The sequence below is a fragment of the Oncorhynchus gorbuscha genome, linkage group LG01, assembly GCF_021184085.1.
Source record: "Oncorhynchus gorbuscha isolate QuinsamMale2020 ecotype Even-year linkage group LG01, OgorEven_v1.0, whole genome shotgun sequence".
In the NCBI taxonomy this organism is placed as follows: Eukaryota; Metazoa; Chordata; class Actinopteri; order Salmoniformes; family Salmonidae; genus Oncorhynchus; species Oncorhynchus gorbuscha.
The window spans coordinates 52,725,129-52,744,240 of record NC_060173.1 but is presented as its reverse complement, the minus strand read 5'-3'; the positions used below and the strand labels follow the sequence as shown (position 1 = coordinate 52,744,240).

Below are 19,112 nucleotides of genomic sequence, written 5' to 3'. Positions count from 1 at the left end.
AGGACTAACATGATTAGACAATGGGCGTGTTCCATTTGAGGAACTCAAGTGGGAGACATAACGTGAAGAAAAAGCATGGCAGATGCGTGAACTAGAATATCTATTTCTATTCAGAAGTTGTTCATGTGCTGAGAAGAGTGTCCTTATTTTTGGGGTCCGGATCACGTTCTCCTTACAAATGAGACTTCTTGACCCTTTTCACACAGAACTATGGAACTGAACCAAATTGGCCCATGGGAAACTGTACCGCAACCAGCCTGTATACACCACAGTTGCTGGAACCATGCCGAAAAGGAAAATATCTGAGCCAGCACCGTACGGTTCTGATCAGCTCGATTAGTGTGAAAAGGGCATCGGATTTGGATGTATTGTAGCCCCAGTTCTGACTCATGCTTCCACTGCAGTGCTAACGAACCAACACAAGTGCCTTGTGGGAATGAGCTTGCATTAGACACGCCCGTCTCCTTTACCACAGCTCTTCCACTCTGTGCCCTGCTGCATCTCCCTCCTACAGTAGAACCGCAATACATCATCACTCTCCGCTGTTGTTCCACAGCGACGGCGTCTGACTGCTAATGCTGGCAGCCAACTGAGCAATTCTCCTGTACCTCAGAATGCAGCCTGTCGTTGTCACAGTTGACATATCTAATTGTGTTGTGCTTTAAAGACCAAAATATGTTATAGGAGGACATCAAGGTGTCTTTCTACACTACTGACATAAAGCCTACATCACGCTATCATAACCATGACGTAACCACTAGCTGAGGTCAACTTACTGTAGAAAGTCTGACCGGAGCCTACTCGACAGTGGGCACATGCTGTTCTCATTTACCTCAGAAGTGAGGGATTGTGTCGCTCTACCCACGGACACGAACCACATGGATTACGCAGTCTACCCTGTTGAGTCACTGATAAAACAATGATCAAAGTGTGTTGGAAAGTCTGACAACTGTGCCACAGGGTATTATGCAGAAAGGGGAACCAGTTGGGTGTTTTAAAGGAAGAGAGTCGTTTTGTGCCGCGGGTACCATGTGATTTATGTGGACGTGAGATGAGGCACATGCTCACCACATGTTCAGGGTCGGAGAGAGTAGAAGCACCATCGAAAAGGAAATACTGGGGTTTCCCAATGCTCTGGGACAGTAGTCCCGTTGTCACATTATTCAAACAAGGCAGGGTTTTGCTGAATTAATGTGATAGTTCGCCTAAATGATTAGATACTATGCCATTACTTTCTACAGCGGAGTGACAGCCCGCAACTAAAGATTTGGGTTTGCTTACTTGGCTCAGGATAAGCTTTTAGCACTTGTGTCTGCTGCAAAACAATGGACGTGATGGCTGTTAACCCCTGTCTAAAAGCATGCCTAAATCACCTCGAAACCACTAACCTAAGCAGCAAATATCTAGAACATAAATATGTATCATATCATATCATACCACGGGTGAACTATCGGTCACCAATTCACCATCTTTGCGTTTACTACACTGTGGTGTCACGTGAGCAGCACTTTCCACAGGGAAAGCTAATTGGCCATGGTGTAGACTGATGCATGAATGGGAATATGACTGGCTCGGACTTCCTGTTTCTTGTGGGGGGGGCAGAACAGGAAGAGGAAGTGGAGCAGGGTCAGATGGTAGAGTTGACAGACTGGTTCCTCTGGCTGGACCACAGGGTCCCAATAGGGCTAGGTGGAGCTAGGACAGTGTTAAGTGATGGGACTGTGACAGTAAAAGAGTTCCAGGGTCAGTTTGGGCCTTGCATCAGGGCACATCTCCCATTAGCTTGATTGAGAAATGTATTAATATACAGTAATGTATGTTAATGTTAATGTTAATATACAGTATTTTTTTATGTATTAAAAACCGTGCAAAAGAATGGAATCTAAGCGTGGTTACCAGGCGACAGTCGTGAAGCACAGACCAATCGGTGAGCAGTAGAATTAGCTCCGCACCCAGTGGGGGATTACCAAGAAGTACGAATCTGAATCTAATTAGTGTCCCTCACAAATGCTGCTGTTTACATCAAAGACCATTTATAAAGGAAACAACTGAAAAAAACATACAGCCATGATGGTGTTTAAGATCAACACCCTACCGCTTCACACACACACACACACACACACACACACACACACACACACACACACACACACACACACACACACACACACACACACACACACACACACACACACACACACACACACACACACACACACACACACACACACACACACACACAGGGTACCCTCTGCCGCGTCCTCAGCAGCAGCTGTCAGCATAATCCCAGTGGATGCATGAGTGGTCAGATGTGTGTGCAGTGACATCTGTCTCTCTCAATGGGCTGTCTGCTGAGGCCAAGGCTAGCATGCGCGGGAGCGCGTGCGTGTCTGTGTCCTGCTCTACACAAGGAAGCTAATCTCAGCTAACGATGTCAGTGTCACAGAAAGAGGGGATCGAGTAGAGCATCGGCTAACCACTATCTGCTATCTGTTGTTATCTAAAGTATGTATGCTAACTAATAGCTATGCGCTCTATTCAGAGTGACTGCCTGTCTCTACTTTCTGACTGACCTTGTGCTTGTCTATGTCCGCAGGTGAAGGAGGAGATGCTGTTCGAGGCTCTGACCACCAGGAAGACTGTCACGGTGGGAGAGCGGCTGATCGTGCCATACAAACTGGCAGAGGTGACCGCGAGATTTCCTGTTCTTTTTTATAATAACAAACATCATAACACAACTGCACCAGACCACACAGGCAGCTTTGAACCCTAGCTGACCCCCACAGTGACAACAACAGCCTCAGAGCTTCAGAACTCTCCAAGATATTTCGTCTTGTATAAAGTCTAGGGACTTCGTTGATAGAGTCGTGTTTATGAATTGTTGACAGCTGAAATTCTTAAGGACACTACTTGTTTGCTTGGATTTGCTTTCCTTCCGCCGAAACTCAAAAGGCTTTTGTAGTCCACAGGGGGAGGGCGTACAGTACATTCCTAAAGGCCTCGAGAAAGCAAAGCGGAGTCGCTTTGTTTGGCCGCAGAGTGCGTCAGTGGTCAGGGATTATAAGGGGCCGTCTCAGGAGGGTTTGTTGTGGTGGCGCTGACACCCCCCCCCCTCGTCATTGTCGCGCATGTATGCCGAATCTACAGCAAACAGAACTGTTGTTTTGTTTTTATGTCTAACGAACACGGCCCAGCATTCGCTCTCAACCGTTTCATATGAGTTCCTGCCTGTCACCCACCCCGGTCCCCTGGGGGCGTTTGTGTTTCAGAGGAAATTCTACACAAGGCTAGTCTATAACTGAGCTCTCCTCCACCATCCCACCCCCTTCTGGTTACACATTAGCAACTAGCTACACAATAGCTGCATCCATCCCCCCAGACAGTCATGTGGTCTCCGCCTAGGAATGTGCATCCTCCACTGGAATATACAGCCGGACCAGAAACCAAATCCAGTCTCCGTCTTCCTCAGCCTCTCCATATACAGTCGTACTAGAGGCTCAGACAATGGCCTTTAAAAAAACGTAATCCTATAGGAAGACTGTGGCTACGATACATACTCAACATTTACTGTTCCTGTAGCTCTGTTGTTCTGCTAATGCTATGGAAGTCCCCCATCCGCCATAACTTAATGTGGAGAGAGAGAGAGGTCTGTAAGAGAAGGGAAGGGAAATAAAATGAGGGGCCCTCCACTGCATGGAAATCCCCTTCTGTCACAGCCTAATATGAGCCTTTTAGAGAAAGGAGCGAGGGAGGGAGGGAGGGAGAGATTCCATTCACCGTGTCAGAAGGAAATATGCACAGAACAGCACCAAGCATGTTTCCTACACTACTGCACATCAGTAGGATATGGCTGTGGTGGTTTTGTTGGCACGGCAACTGTGGAGAAAGGGATACGTGACTGCAGAGGCCGTAGCAGTTCCCCTGGTCACTGAGACATCTCCTCTCTGCTCCCAGGGGTGAAACTAGGCCTATACCATCTTTCTCTCTCTTTCCCTCTTTCTCTCCCCCTTTCTCTTTCTCTCCCCCTTTCTCCCCCTTTCTCTCTCTTTCTCTCTCTCTCTCTCTCTCTCTCTCTCTCTCTCTCTCTCTCTCTCTCTCTCTCTCTCTCTCTTTCCCTCTCTCTCTCTCTTCCTCTCTTCTCCTCTCTTTCCCTCTCTTCCTCTCTCTCTCTCTCTCTCTCTCTCTCTCTCTCTCTCTCTCTCTCTTTTATTTTATATATTTATATATATATATATATATATATATATATATATATATATATATATATATATATATATATATATATATATATATATATTAATGATATATATATCTATCTCTCTATTGACTCAGGCTGCATTCCAATAGGTTATGTGCAACCTTTCCCTCCTAACATCAGATGGGTGAGAGAGAGAGTGTTTATTGATTGTTTTGGTCCAGTGGTAAGGCTTCTCTCTGTTCCCAACTAAGGGGTTAACACACACGAGGAACGGCCTGACTGGTTGGATACCTGTCAGTTTCCTTCTCTCGTGACTTAATTGCCAGTTTATTCTACTGTCAATGATATATTACCAAGCATTAACCTAGTTATTTCATGAAAGAGGTCCTATAAAAAGAAGCCTACTGTAGCTAAGGCTTGCTGCATGCTGGCTAATGAGAGAGGTAGAGTGTGTTTTAATTAACCACGGCTCTGCTGTGCATTCATGTGCTTTAGATTAAACAGTGCCACTCTATATCAAAGCTATTTTAATGTCTTTGCAGCTAACGTACACAAAATCAAACATATATATATATATATATATATATATATATATATATATATATATATATATATATATATATATATATATATATATATATATACACACACACACACACACACACACACACACACACACACACACACACACACATATATACACACACACACACACACACACACACACACACACACACACAGTCTTGTTTTATTAACCTTGTGGTGACACAGAATTGATTCTCATTCAAAATCCTATTTTCCCTAACCTTAATCCTGAACCTTTAACCCCTAACCTTTAACCCCTTACCCTAATTCTAAACCCTGAACCCCCTACAAATAAGTAGCCTTTTTCCTTGCGGGGGGCAGGCAAAATGTATCCAGCTGGTTGAATCTTTGTTTGTTTACTATTCTTGTAGGGACTTCTGGTCCCAACAAGTATCGTTAAACATGTTACACACACACACACTTCTATAAACTGGCATCACAAACAGGCAATCAATTGGACACAAACGCTTCAAAAACTCACACGCACCCCGTCGGAGAAGAGGCTAGCAAGTTATTTGCGTTGCGGTCTCATGCCGGGTGTTGTTTTACACCTCCTGTGGCTCACGGAGTGTGTTTGTAAGCTATTAGCGAGAAATAGCAAGGCCCCCTCTGTTAGGCTCCTCTGCAAAGGCTTCTAATTACCAAACACCAGCCAAGACCTTGTTACAGACTCGCCCCCAGAACAGTTTACTAAACTCTCTCTGATAACTTCCCTCTAATTATTTTGTCAGCCTCTTGGGTGGCCATCTCATAAACTTTGTTTTCGGGGAGTTTTTTTTCCTTCTCTCCATCAAATTCCATTCCCTGACATTTCTAGCACTGTGGTGAATAATTTAATCTGGTTGTGACGTTTCCTGACAATGGAGGTTCGTTGACGCGACACATTGTCGTGTTTGAAAATCCCTGGTGGATGTTTTGAGCCGTTTTGATTGGGAGTGGGGTTTGAAACTGTTGCATAATGCATGTGGACTTACATAACCTTTGGGAGCAGGAAACAGCGAAGCTCATACCTCTAAAAATAACACCTAGATCAATAATGCATTAGGGAAGAAGAGGAGGCTTTTTAAAACACATATTTTTGCTTGGTCACTATTCTCTACTCTCCCGGACCTAGTTGAAACTAGACACCTGCTGCAAATGCACTGTACATTAAGGGTGCGTTCAGGGACACAACACATTAGTCTGTTTAATAGAAATGTGTTGTGTATCACATATTTTTACTTCCTCATATATTTGTGCTCCCCTTGACCTAGTCGAATCGGTTTAAACACACGTACCTGCCTGCTGACACTCTACTGTACATTAAGGTTGCGTTCAGGGGCACGCAAGGTTACAGAAGGTTCATAAAGTACAAATGTGTAGTATGTGAGCCTAACAGACATAATTCTCTGTCATGTGGAGTATGTTGGACATGCCTCCAGTAACAGCACAGACCTGTGTCTCACCAGCCACAGCTAACCAGACTTAAACGCCATTCCCCTTCCATAACACTCCTATTATAATAGTTTAGCATAGGGCTGTTACGGTGACCGTATTACCTCCACAACGGCAGTCGCGAGTCTTGACCGCAGTCAAATTCCACGTGACCGTTGAGTCCCGGTAACTGGACTTCTCCAAGACCGTGCTCTGACGGTCCATTAATAGCCTACCGAACATGCTGCCAGTCGCCAATCGTCTGGTACTCGGCGCTCGATTGTCCCTTTAATCACTCTGGCATTAATGCAAATGCATTCGAATATCAAACACTTCATGAGAGCCCTGTCATTCAGAGTTTGATCAGAATAGGATCACCTCATTGAGAGAGCCAATTTCTCATAGCTGGGTGATGCATGGAATGAAATAAGTGTTTTGCAACATTTCTGTAGACTATGCTATGCAATTGCGTGAGAAAACAGAATGATGGCCTCTATTAAAAAGAGGAGGATCCCATCAGTTTTCTCTAGGCTAACTATGTTTATTTTCTTATCTTTGTTAATATTAAGCACATTGCTTCACTTTACAACCGGAGTATAGCCTATCTGGCTGGCATGAAAATGAACCGCGGGAAAAGCATCCTCCGTTCGCTATTCAAGTGCATGAGGATGACGTCTTTTTTTCCCCCTGCCCGACTTCCGACAGGTGCATGATAATGGCCCATTCGTAATCAAAACTAATTTCACACATATTATTTAGTATATGTAAAGACTTGATTAAATAGAGAATAGTCTGATGGGGGAGAATATTGTCACTTGTGAATAATGCGCAGCGTGTGCAGTCTAACGCAAGAAACAGAGCATGCACTTTTGTTGTTTTGTTCAAATCATAGCCGCATGCATCATGTAGCCTAGCCCATAGGCCTATATGTTTTGATAAGGTTTGAATCACAACTGAAGTGGCCAAATAACTGTAAGCGTAGCCTATAGGTGAACGACCACCTTGATTCAGTCTTGCGTGGTGCCAGGACAACAACCTCTCCCTCAATGTGAGCAAGACAAACGAGCTGATTGTGAACTACAGGAAAAGGTGGGCCGAACAGGCCCCCATTAACATTGACGGGGCTGTAGTGGAGAGTTTCAAGTTCCTTGGTGTCCACATCACCAACAAACTATCATGGTCCAAACATACCAAGACAGTCGTGAAGAGGGCACGACAAAACCTTTTCCCCCTCAGGAGATTGAAAAGATTTGGGATGGGTCCCCAGATCCTCAAAAGGTTCTACAGCTGCACCATCGAGAGCATGCTGACCGGTTGCAACTACTCGGCATCTGACCGTAAAGCGCTACGGGGGTAGTGCGAATGGTCCAGTATATTACTGGGACCAAGCTTCCTGCCTTCCAGGACCTATGTAATTGGCGGTGTCAGAAGAAAGCCCCAAAAATTGTCACTCTCCAGTAAGTTGTAGACTGTTTTCTCTGCTACTGCACAGCCAGCGGTACCGGAGTGCAAGTCTAGGACCAAAAGGCTCCTCAAAAGCTTCTACCCCCAAGCCATAAGACTGCTGAACAATTAATAAAATCGGCACCGGACAATTTACATTGACCCCCCCCCCCTCCCTTTTGTACACTGCTGCTACTCGCTGTTTATTATCTATGCATAGTCACTTCACCCTCACCTACATGTACAAATTACCTCAACTAACCTATAGCCCCGCACACTGACTCGGTACTGGTGTCCCCTGTACGTAGCCTTGTTATTCTTATTGTTGTTACTTTTTATTTTAGTCTACTTGGTAAATATTTTTTTAAACTCTTCTTGAACTGCACTGTTGGTTAAGGGCTTGTAAGTAAGCATTTCACGGTAAGGTCTACTACATCTGTTGTATTTGGCACATGTGGCAAATAAGGTTTGATTTGATGTAGCATAATTTGAAATGGTGTTTTTACATTGGATAAAAGCAGAGACACAGAGATACAACAAAGTATGTCATACACTGAATGTGAGGAATGATGGGAAAGGAATTCTGCTTTGAAAGTTTAAACTTGTAATCTCGCTTTTGAGATAATGGCCTTTGATTGCTTTGGTACTACTACTGGAGAGTTTATAGGATGTTCTCGATGTTGCAGCTGTTGAACCTTTTGAGGATCTGAAGACCCATGCCAAATCTTTTCAGTCTCCTGAGGGGGAATAGGCTTTGTTGTGCCCTCTTCACAACTGTCTTAGTGTGTTTTGATCATGATTGTTTGTTGGTGATGTGGACACCGAGGAACTTGAAGCTCTCAACCTGCTCCATTGCAACCCCATCGATGAGAATGGGGGCGGGCTTTTCCTGTAGTCCCCAATCATCTCCTTTGTCTTGATCACGTTGAGGGAGAGGTTGTTGTCCTGGTACCACACGGCCATGTCTCTGACCTTCTCCCTGTAGGCTGTCTCATTGTTGTTGGTGATCTGGCCTACCACTGTTGTGTCTTCAACAAACTTGACGATGGTTTGGAGTCGTGCCTGGCCATGCAATCATAAGTGAACAGGGAGTACAAGAGGGGACTGAGCACACACCCCTGAGGGGCCCCCGTGTTGAGGATCAGTGTGGCGGATGTGTTGTTGCCTACCCGTACCACCTGAGTGCGGCGTAGGATCCAGTTGCAGAGGGAGGTGTTTAGTCCCAGGGTCCTTAGCTTAGTGATGAGCTTTGAGGGCACTACTGTGTTGAACGCTGAGCTGTAGTCAATGAATAGCACTCTCACATAGGTGTACCTTTTGTCCAGGTGTGAAAGGGCAGTGTGGAGTACAATAGAGATTGCATCTGTGGATCTGTTGGGGCAGTATGCAAATTTGTGTGTCTAGGGTTTCTGGGATAATGGTGTTGATGTTAGCCAAGACAAGCCTTTCAAAGCATTTTATGGCTACAGACGTGAGTGCTACGAGTCGGTAGTCATTTAGGCAGGTTACCTTAGTGTTGTTGGGCACAGGCACTATGGTGGTCTGCTTGAAACATGTTGGTTTTACAGACTCAGTCGGGGACAAGTTTAACATTTCAGTGAAGACACTTGGTCAGCGCACCCTCGGCGTACACGTCCTGGTATTCCGACTGGCCCTGCGGCCTTGTGAATGTTGACTTTTTTTTAAGGTCTTACTCACATCAACTTCGGAGAGCATGATCACACATTCGTCCGGAACAGCTGGTGCTCTCATACATATTTAATCAATGCACTTATTGATGAAGCCAGTGACTGATGTGGTGTACCATCAGAAGAATGCCATCAGAAGAATCCCCGAACATATTCCAGTCTAGCAAAACAGTCCTGTATCTGCCTCATCTGAACACTTTTGACTGGCCACTACTGTATTTCTTGTGCTGCTATATTTATTGCTCAATTCTTAAAATGATGCACATTATTCCGCTTTACAACTGGTGTAGCCTACCTGGCGAATTATAATCGTAACCGCGTTCGCTATTCGAGTGCAGGCTACGGATGACATGTTTTTTATGTGGGCCATTCTAAGTTTTAAAAAAATGTCCATACAAAATTAGTAGGCTATATGTAAAGACAATATTGCATTGAGAATAGTCTGATGGGTGAGAATAATAACAAGTTGTGAATGAGAGACTGATGAAGTGCATGTGGCCTGTGCAAGAAACAAAGCAGAGCTCATGCCTTTTTAATGCACCTTTTTTCGAAAGCATCAATAGTTGCATCATGCAGCCTTCGAATGTATTCGAAAGGTATTCGAAAGGCCTAAGGTTTGTATACCAACTAAAGTCACATGAATAATTCTGATTAAGCATATAGGAGGACCTGTTTCAAATGATTGAATCAAACAACCTCGGAAATCGTTTTGGGAAAAATATCCTTTCTATTTTATTAATCTATGTTCAGTTGTATTCGTCTTACTATAAAATAATGCCAAAGGAATTATAAGCGAATCTTACCTGCTAAATTAACTAGTGTAGACCACAGCCATATGGCATAGCCAGATCAGTACCTAACATAAGGACGACTCGGAATATGATACATATGTTTCTATAGACCTGCGTAAAATCAATAATGAATTTATTGTGATGGTTTAGGCTATATTAAGTTGATTTATTTTTAAACGTAGATGTTCCATGTAACGTCCGCATAGGCTAAACGCGGAAACACGGAGATGCTAAACATGTTTGTTAATTATCCGTCAATTACCATGAGACTAGCATGTATTTGCATGACAGTTACCGGCTGACAAAATTGTAATGACCGCCATAGCCCTAGCTTAGCATGCCTTTCATCACCTTAAGTAGAGAGCATATTTTCCCTTTGGCTTGTCGAGGCACAATAATCGTCTATCTTGTCAATTGCTTTTTATGGATCGATGACGTGTCCAAAAACGGATTTGTGTGTCTGGAAACACTTAAAGCTTTGGCTCTGAATCTCAAAACACCCAAAGCTGTAGTGTTGTAGCACAGAAGGGCTTGGAGTGTGGAAAAACCAGAGGAGCATCTGGCATGCTAACAAATGTTGCACTATTGTTGGTCGAGCTAACATTGTTATGCATTAGAGGAACGTAGCTGGCATGCTAACATGTTACCAAAGATAGTACAGTATGAGGATTCCTAGAAACTGCTTCTCCAATAAAAAATCCCTGATCCCGCTTGTAGGCGATGTTGGCTAGCTAAGCTCATGCAGAGAATTAGTCATCGGGTGTCTTCTCGCGCTGAACTGCATATGTGCAGGCCCGTCAAATCAAAGTCACTCCTGCGATATTAAGTTGTTTTTGATTTAAAAAATGAAATCATGTCAGTTTTTTAAAACTTTCGAACCTTTCTCGAACCTTTCGCTTCTCCCATTGACTTCCCAAATCCCAGTCTGGCCTGTAGTCTGCTTCGCGAAGCGTTGCTGGAAGTATCGCAATGTTGGGCCTCTGTGATGTTACACTGGTATTGGCTAGCATTGTTAGCATCTCCTATTCATTCTCCACATGCAAGGCACGGTTCCATGTAGCCTACTGCTGTCTATCCCAGCCGAGTTATACAGTTGGCGCCGGTTTAGAGAAAGCTAGGCTCAGACTAATTCTTTACACTTTATACAATCCGGATGGACGTAGGAGGTACGAATTCTAGATGTGCCTTCACTAACAGGATTTTCAGAAACAAGTAACCCCCTAGGGCTATGCTTTGTAGCCTTCTAGGGCGTACAGGCGTGATTGCATGGCATCCAATATAGGGCTACACGTTCTACGTCGTCTCAGCACCACTTCTTGTGTCCTCCTTAAAGAACAACCTCTCCTCTCTGAGGTAGGGGGCAGTGTTTTGACATCCGGATGAAAAGCATGCCCAAAGTATACTGCTTGTTACTCAGGCCCAGAAGCTAGGATATGTATATAATTGGTAGATTTAGATAGAAAACATTCTCAGTTTCTAAAACTGTTAAAATTATATCTTTGAGTATAACATAACTGATAATGCAGGTGAAACCCCGAAGACAAACCACCTCCCCCCAAAAAGAAAAATCAGCTTACCACTATTTTCAATGGCTAGTACTATAATTTTAAGACCAAGTCCTCCCAAATTGCAGTTCCTATGGCTTTCACTAGATGTCAACAGTCTTTGGAAAGAGTTTCAGGCTGATTTTTGGAAAATGACTGAGAAATTATATTTTTTCTAGGTGGCTCCCATTTTGGCTGTAGTGTTTCCAAGAGAGTGGAGGAAAGCGCGTTCTTTCTTATTTATCTCCGGTAATGAACATACAATTTAAGATGGAGAATAGTATTGTTTATTTGCGTATTAGTGTACCTAAGGTTTGATTGTAAACGTTGTTTGACTTGTTTGTAAAAGTTTATTAGTAACGTTTGGGATTCATATTGTATGCATTTTGATTGAGGGAAACTGAGTGGATTATTGACTGAAGCGCGCCAGCTAAATTGAGTTTTTATGGATATAAAGAAGGACATTATTGAACAAAAGGACCATTTGTTATGTAACTGCGAACTTTTGGAATGCCAACAGAAGAAGATCATCAAAGGTAAGGCACTTTTTATATCGCTATTTCTGACATTTGTGTTGCACCTGCCTGGTTGAAATAGGATTTTCATGTGTTTTATTGCGGGGTGCTGTCCTCAGATAATTGCATGGTTTGCTTTCGCCGTAAAGCCTTTTTTAAATCTGACATGGCGGCTGGATTAACAAGAAGTTAAGCTTTATTTTGATGTATAACACATATATTTTGAAGAATGTTAAATACTTGAATTTACTATTTTTGAATTTTGCGCTCTGCAATTTCACTGGATGTTGGCCAGGTGGGATGCTACCGTCCCACGTACCCTAGAGAGGTTTTAAAGAACAGATCAGGTTAGAATGCTGATGATAGTCTATTTGTTCATTTGCCTTTCTAAAGTATGTACTTCAACGTTTGACTGTGGCCAAGTGCAAAGGTAGAAACGCTAAGTGTGTAGTGCAGTGCAGGGAGCAGGTGTTTGCTGGGCTCCCAGTATTTGGGAGAGAGAGTGGTATTACAATGCATCAGCATCCCCAAGTCAATGATACTGCAGATGGACAGACAGGCATATCTGGCTTGAGAGACGTGTACTGTAAACGGACAGGTGGCTAGATAGATATAGAGAGATACAGTGGGACCAAATACTTATTTTCCAACATAATTTGCAAATAAATTCATAAAAAATCCTACAACGTGATTTTCTGGATTTTTTTTCTTCTCATTTTGTCTGTCATAGTTGAAGTGTACCTATGATGAAAATTACAGGCCTCTCATCTTTTTAAGTGGGAGAACTTGCACAATTGGTGGCTGACTAAATACTTTTTTGCCCCACTGTATATATCACACACACACAGTACCAGTCAAAAGTTTGGACACGCCTACATCAAAACTATGAAATAACACATATGGAATCATGTATTAACCAAAAATAAGTGTTAAACAAATCAAAATATATTTTATATTTGAGATTCTTCAAAGTAGCCACCCTTTGCCTTGATGACAGTTTTGTACAGTCTTGGCATTATCTTTCCCAGCCGTCTTGAAGGAGTTCCAACATATGCTCAGCACTTGTTGGCTGCTTTTCCATCACTCTGTGGTCCAACTCATCCCAAACAATCTCAATTGGGTTGAGGTCAGGTGATTGTGGAGGCCAGGTCAACTGATGCAGCACTCCATCACTCTCCTTCTTGGTCAAATAACCCTTACACAGCCTGGAGGTGTGTTGGGTCATTGTTCTGTTGAAAAACACATGATAGTCCCACTAAGCTCAAACCAGATGGGATGGCACATCGCTGTGGTAACCATGCTGGTTAAGTGTGCCTTGAATTATAAATAAATCAGACAGTGTCACCAGCAAAGCACTGACACACAGACTGACACCTCCACACACACACACACAGACACACAGACACACACACACAGACACACAAACACAGACCGACAAACACGCACACGAGCCTTCGCACGCACACGCGCTTTCGCACGCACACGCGCCTTCGTACGCACACGTGCCTTCACACGCACACGAACCTTCGCACGCACACAAACCTTCGCACACACACGCACCTTCGCACGCACCTTTACGCGCACACGCACCTTCACACGCACATGCACCTTCACACGCACCTTCGCACGCACGCACAGACTGACGCACGCACGCACAGACTGACGCACGCACGCACAGACTGACGCACGCACGCACAGACTGACGCACGCACGCACAGACTGACGCACGCACGCACAGACTGACGCACGCACGCACGCACAGACGCTCGCACGCACAGACGCACGCACGCACAGACGCACGCACGCACGCACAGACTGACGCACGCACGCACGCACGCACAGACTGACGCACGCACGCACGCACGACAGACTGACGCACGCACGCACGCACGACGCACTGACGCACGCACGCACGCACAGACTGACGCACGCACGCACGCGCACGCACAGACTGACGCACGACGCACGCACGCACAGACTGACGCACGCACGCACGCACGCACAGACTGACGCACGCACGCACGCACGCACAGACTGACGCGCACGCACGCACAGACGGATGCACGCACGCACGCACAGACGGATGCACGCACGCACGCACAGACGGATGCACGCACGCACGCACAGACGGATGCACGCACGCACGCACAGACGGATGCACGCACGCACGCACACAAACCTTCGCACACACACGCACCTTCGCACGCACCTTTACGCGCACACGCACCTTCACACGCACATGCACCTTCACACGCACCTTCGCACGCACGCACAGACTGACGCACGCACGCACAGACTGACGCACGCACGCACAGACTGACGCACGCATGCACAGACTGACGCGCACAGACTGACGCGACGCACGCACGCGACACAGACTGACGCACGCACGACTGACGCACGCACGCGCACGCAGACTGACGCGACGCACGCACAGACTGCACGCACGCACGCACGCACAGACGCACAGACTGACGCGCGCACGCACGACGCACGCACGCACAGACGCATGCACGACAGACGCACGCACGCACGCACAGACTGACGCGCACGCACAGACTGACGCACGCACACGCACAGACTGACGCACGCACAGACAGACTGACGCACGCACAGACGGATGCACGCACGCACGCACAGACTGACGACGCACGCAGACGGATGCACGCACGCACGCACAGACGCACGCACAGACTGACTGACGCGCACGCACGCACGCACAGACTGACGCACGCACGCACGCACAGACTGACGCAACGCACGCACAGACTGACGCACGCACAGACTGACTGACGCACGCACGCACAGACTGACGCACGCACGCACGCACAGACTGACGCACGCACGCACGCACAGACTGACGACGCACGCACAGACTGACGCACGCACAGACTGACGCACGCACAGACTGACGCACGCACAGACTGACGCACGCACAGACTGACGCACGCACAGACTGACGCACGCACAGACTGACGCACGACGCACGCACGCACGACTGACGACACGCGCACGCACGCACAGACTGACGACGACGCACGCACAGACTGACGACGACGCACGCACAGACTGACGCGCGCACGCACGCACAGACTGACGCGCACGCACGCACGCACAGACGCACGACGCACAGACTGACGCGCACGCACGCGCACAGACTGACGACGACGCACGCACGACTGACAGACTGACGCACGCACGCACAGACTGACGCACGCACGCACGCACGCACAGACTGACGCACGCGCACGCACGCACAGACACGCACGCACGCACGCACAGACTGACGCACGCGCGCACGCACAGACTGACGCACGCACGCACAGACTGACGCACGCGCGCACGCACGCACGCACAGACTGACGCACGCACGCACGCACGCACGCACAGACTGACGCACGCACGCACGCACGCACAGACTGACGCACGCACGCACGCACGCACAGACTGACGCACGCACGCACGCACGCACGCACAGACTGACGCACGCACGCACTGACGCACGCACGCACAGACTCACGCACGCACGCACTGACGCACGCACGCACAGACTCACGCACGCACGCACTGACGCACGCACGCACAGACTCACGCACGCACAGACTGATGCACGCACGCACGCACAGACTGTTGCACGCACGCACAGACTGACGCACGCACGCACAGACTCACGCACGCACGCAGGCACAGACTGACGCACGCAGGCACAGACTGACGCGCACGCATGCACAGACTGACGCACGCACGCACTGACGCACGCACGCACAGACTCACGCACGCACGCACAGACTCACGCACGCACGCACAGACTCACGCACGCACGCACTGACGCACGCACGCACAGACTCACGCACGCACGCACAGACTCACGCACGCACGCACTGACGCACGCACGCACAGACTCACGCACGCACAGACTGATGCACGCACGCACGCACAGACTGTTGCACGCACGCACAGACTGACGCACGCATGCACAGACTGACGCACGCACGCACTGACGCACGCACGCACAGACTGATGCACGCACGCACGCACAGACTGTCGCACGCACGCACAGACTGACGCACGCACGCACACACAGACTGACGCACGCACGCACACAGACTGACTGACTGACTGACTGACTCACGCACGGACTGACTGACTGACTGACTGACTGACTGACTGACTGACTGACTGACTGACTGACTGACTGACTGACTGACTGACTGACTGACTCACGCACACTGACTGACTGACTGACTGACTGACTGACTGACTGACTGACTCACGCACGCACACTGACTGACTGACTGACTGACTGACTGACTGACTGACGCACACACACACACACAGACAGACTGACGCACGCACACACACACACACTGACTCACGCACGCACACACACAGACTGACTGACTGACTGACTGACACACACACACACACACACACACACACACACACACACACACAGACTGACTGACGCACACACACACACACACACACACACAGACTGACGCACGCACACACACACACACACACACACAGACTGACGCACGCACACACACACACACACACACAGACTGACGCACGCACACACACACACACACAGACTGAAGCACGCACACACACACAGACTGACGCACGCACGCACACACACACAGACTGACGCACGCAGACTGACTGACTGACGCACGCACGCACACACACAGACTGACCGACTGACTGACGCACGCACACACACAGACTGACTGACGCACACAGACTGACTGACTGACTGACTGACTGACTGACGCACGCACGCAGACTGACTGACTGACTGACTGACTGACTGACTGACTGACTGACTGACTGACGCACGCACGCACGCACGCACGCACACGCACGACACTGACTGACTGACTGACTGACTGACTGACTGACTGACGCACGCACACTGACTGACTGACTGACTGACTGACTGACTGACTGACTGACTGACTGACTGACTGACGCACGCACACAGAATGACTGATTGACGACGCACGCACGCACACAGACTGACTGACTGACGCGCACGCACGCACGCACACACAGACTGACTGACTGACGCACGCACACAGACTGACTGACTGACTGACTGACGCACGCACGCACACAGACTGACACTGACTGACTGACTGACTGACTAACTGACGCACGCACACAGACTGACTGACGCACGCACACAGACTGACTGACTGACTGACTGACTGACTGACTGACTGACGCACACAGACTGACTGACTGACTGACTGACTGACTGACTGACTGACTGACGCACGCACACTGACTGACTGACTGACTGACTGACTGACTGACTGACTGACTGACTGACTGACTGACTGACTGACTGACTGACTGACTGACTGACTGACTGACGCACGCACGCACGCACGCACGCACACAGACTGACTGACTGACTGACTGACTGACTGACTGACTGACTGACACACAGACTGACTGACTGACTGACTGACTGACTGACTGACTGACACAGACTGACTGACTGACTGACTGACTGACTGACTGACGCACGCACGCACGCACGCACACTGACTGACTGACTGACTGACTGACTGACTGACTGACTGACTGACGCACGCACGCACGCACACACACACACACACGCACACAGACTGACTGACTGACTGACGCACGCACACACACACACACACAGACTGACGCACACACACAGACTGACGCACACGCACACACAGACTGACGCACGCACGCACACACACACACACACACACAGACAGACGACGCACACACACACACAGACTGACACACAGACTTGATGGAAATAGAAATATATTAGACGAGAGAGAGCCTAGATAAACAGATAAGGAGAGAGAAGGATACGGTACAGTAGTTTTGTTTCGTCGTGATGCAGTTATATCCTTTGAGGGTTTGCCCTTTCATGTCTGATTAACCTTGTGCAGTATTAAATCTCTGTAAAACCACATGCTGTGCAGGAAGATTAGCAAGCACTTTAAGAAGGGAGAAACATCTGGGACAATAACATACGTAAATAATATGTTACAGATGCTCACACACACACACACACACCTCTATTTCTGTCTGGTGGATTAATTTGGTGTGTTGTGAAGAGTACGGCAGATTATTTTATGGAGATGTTTTCCATTGTTGCTTGTACCTAATCTACATTGGATTTGAACGACATTGTGTTTTTATATTGTCCTATAGTCTGTACAGCTCAAGATCAAGAGGGGAGAATATTGTGTGTGTTTGTGAAGGGGAGGGGGAGCGGGGGGGGGTTGACAGGAGGATAAGCCCATGGTCCAGATGGAATGCATATACTTTATAAATTTGATTGATTGATATAGCGCTGTGATTGGAGCAGACGGTAAAATGTGTTCTTGTGTCATGATTGTCTCTGTGTGAATGTAGGCTGGCACCGTGCGGGACTCCATGGCCAAATCCCTGTATAGCGCCCTGTTTGACTGGATCGTCTTCAGGACCAACCATGCCCTGCTCAACAACAAAGACCTGGAAGACAGTGCCAAGGTAGGATTTAGACCTACACTACCGGTCAAAAGTTTGGACACATCTACTCATTCAAGTGTTTTTCTTTATTTTTTTAAACTATTTTCTACATTGTAGAATAATAGTGAAGACATCAACACTATGAAATAACACATATGGAATCATGTAGTAACCAAAATTGCGTTAAATCAAAATATATTTTATATTTGAGATTCTTCAAATAGTCACCCTTTGCCTTAATGACAGCTTTGCACACTCTTGGCATTCTCTCAAATAGCTTCACCTGGAATTATTTTCCAACAGTCTTGAAGGAGTTCCCATATATATTGAGCAGTTGTTGGCTGCTTTTCCTTCACACTGCGGTCCAACTCATCCCAAACCATCTCAATTTGGTTGAGGTCGGGGGATTGTGGAGGCCAGGTCAT

The 19,112-nt window shown here is 47.4% G+C and overlaps 1 protein-coding gene across 10 annotated transcripts in view; it reads left to right on the top strand.

Moving 5' to 3' along the window:
- The window catches only part of myo9ab (myosin IXAb), a 238,292-nt gene that overhangs the window by 135,453 nt on the left and 83,727 nt on the right, over positions 1–19,112 (top strand). For all 10 annotated transcript variants that reach the window (XM_046356361.1, XM_046356352.1, XM_046356397.1 and 7 more), the window contains 2 exons: positions 2,597–2,686; positions 18,592–18,708. In XM_046356361.1, coding sequence (XP_046212317.1) covers positions 2,597–2,686; positions 18,592–18,708 — 207 coding nt within the window. The remainder of the gene's footprint in view (positions 1–2,596; positions 2,687–18,591; positions 18,709–19,112) is intronic.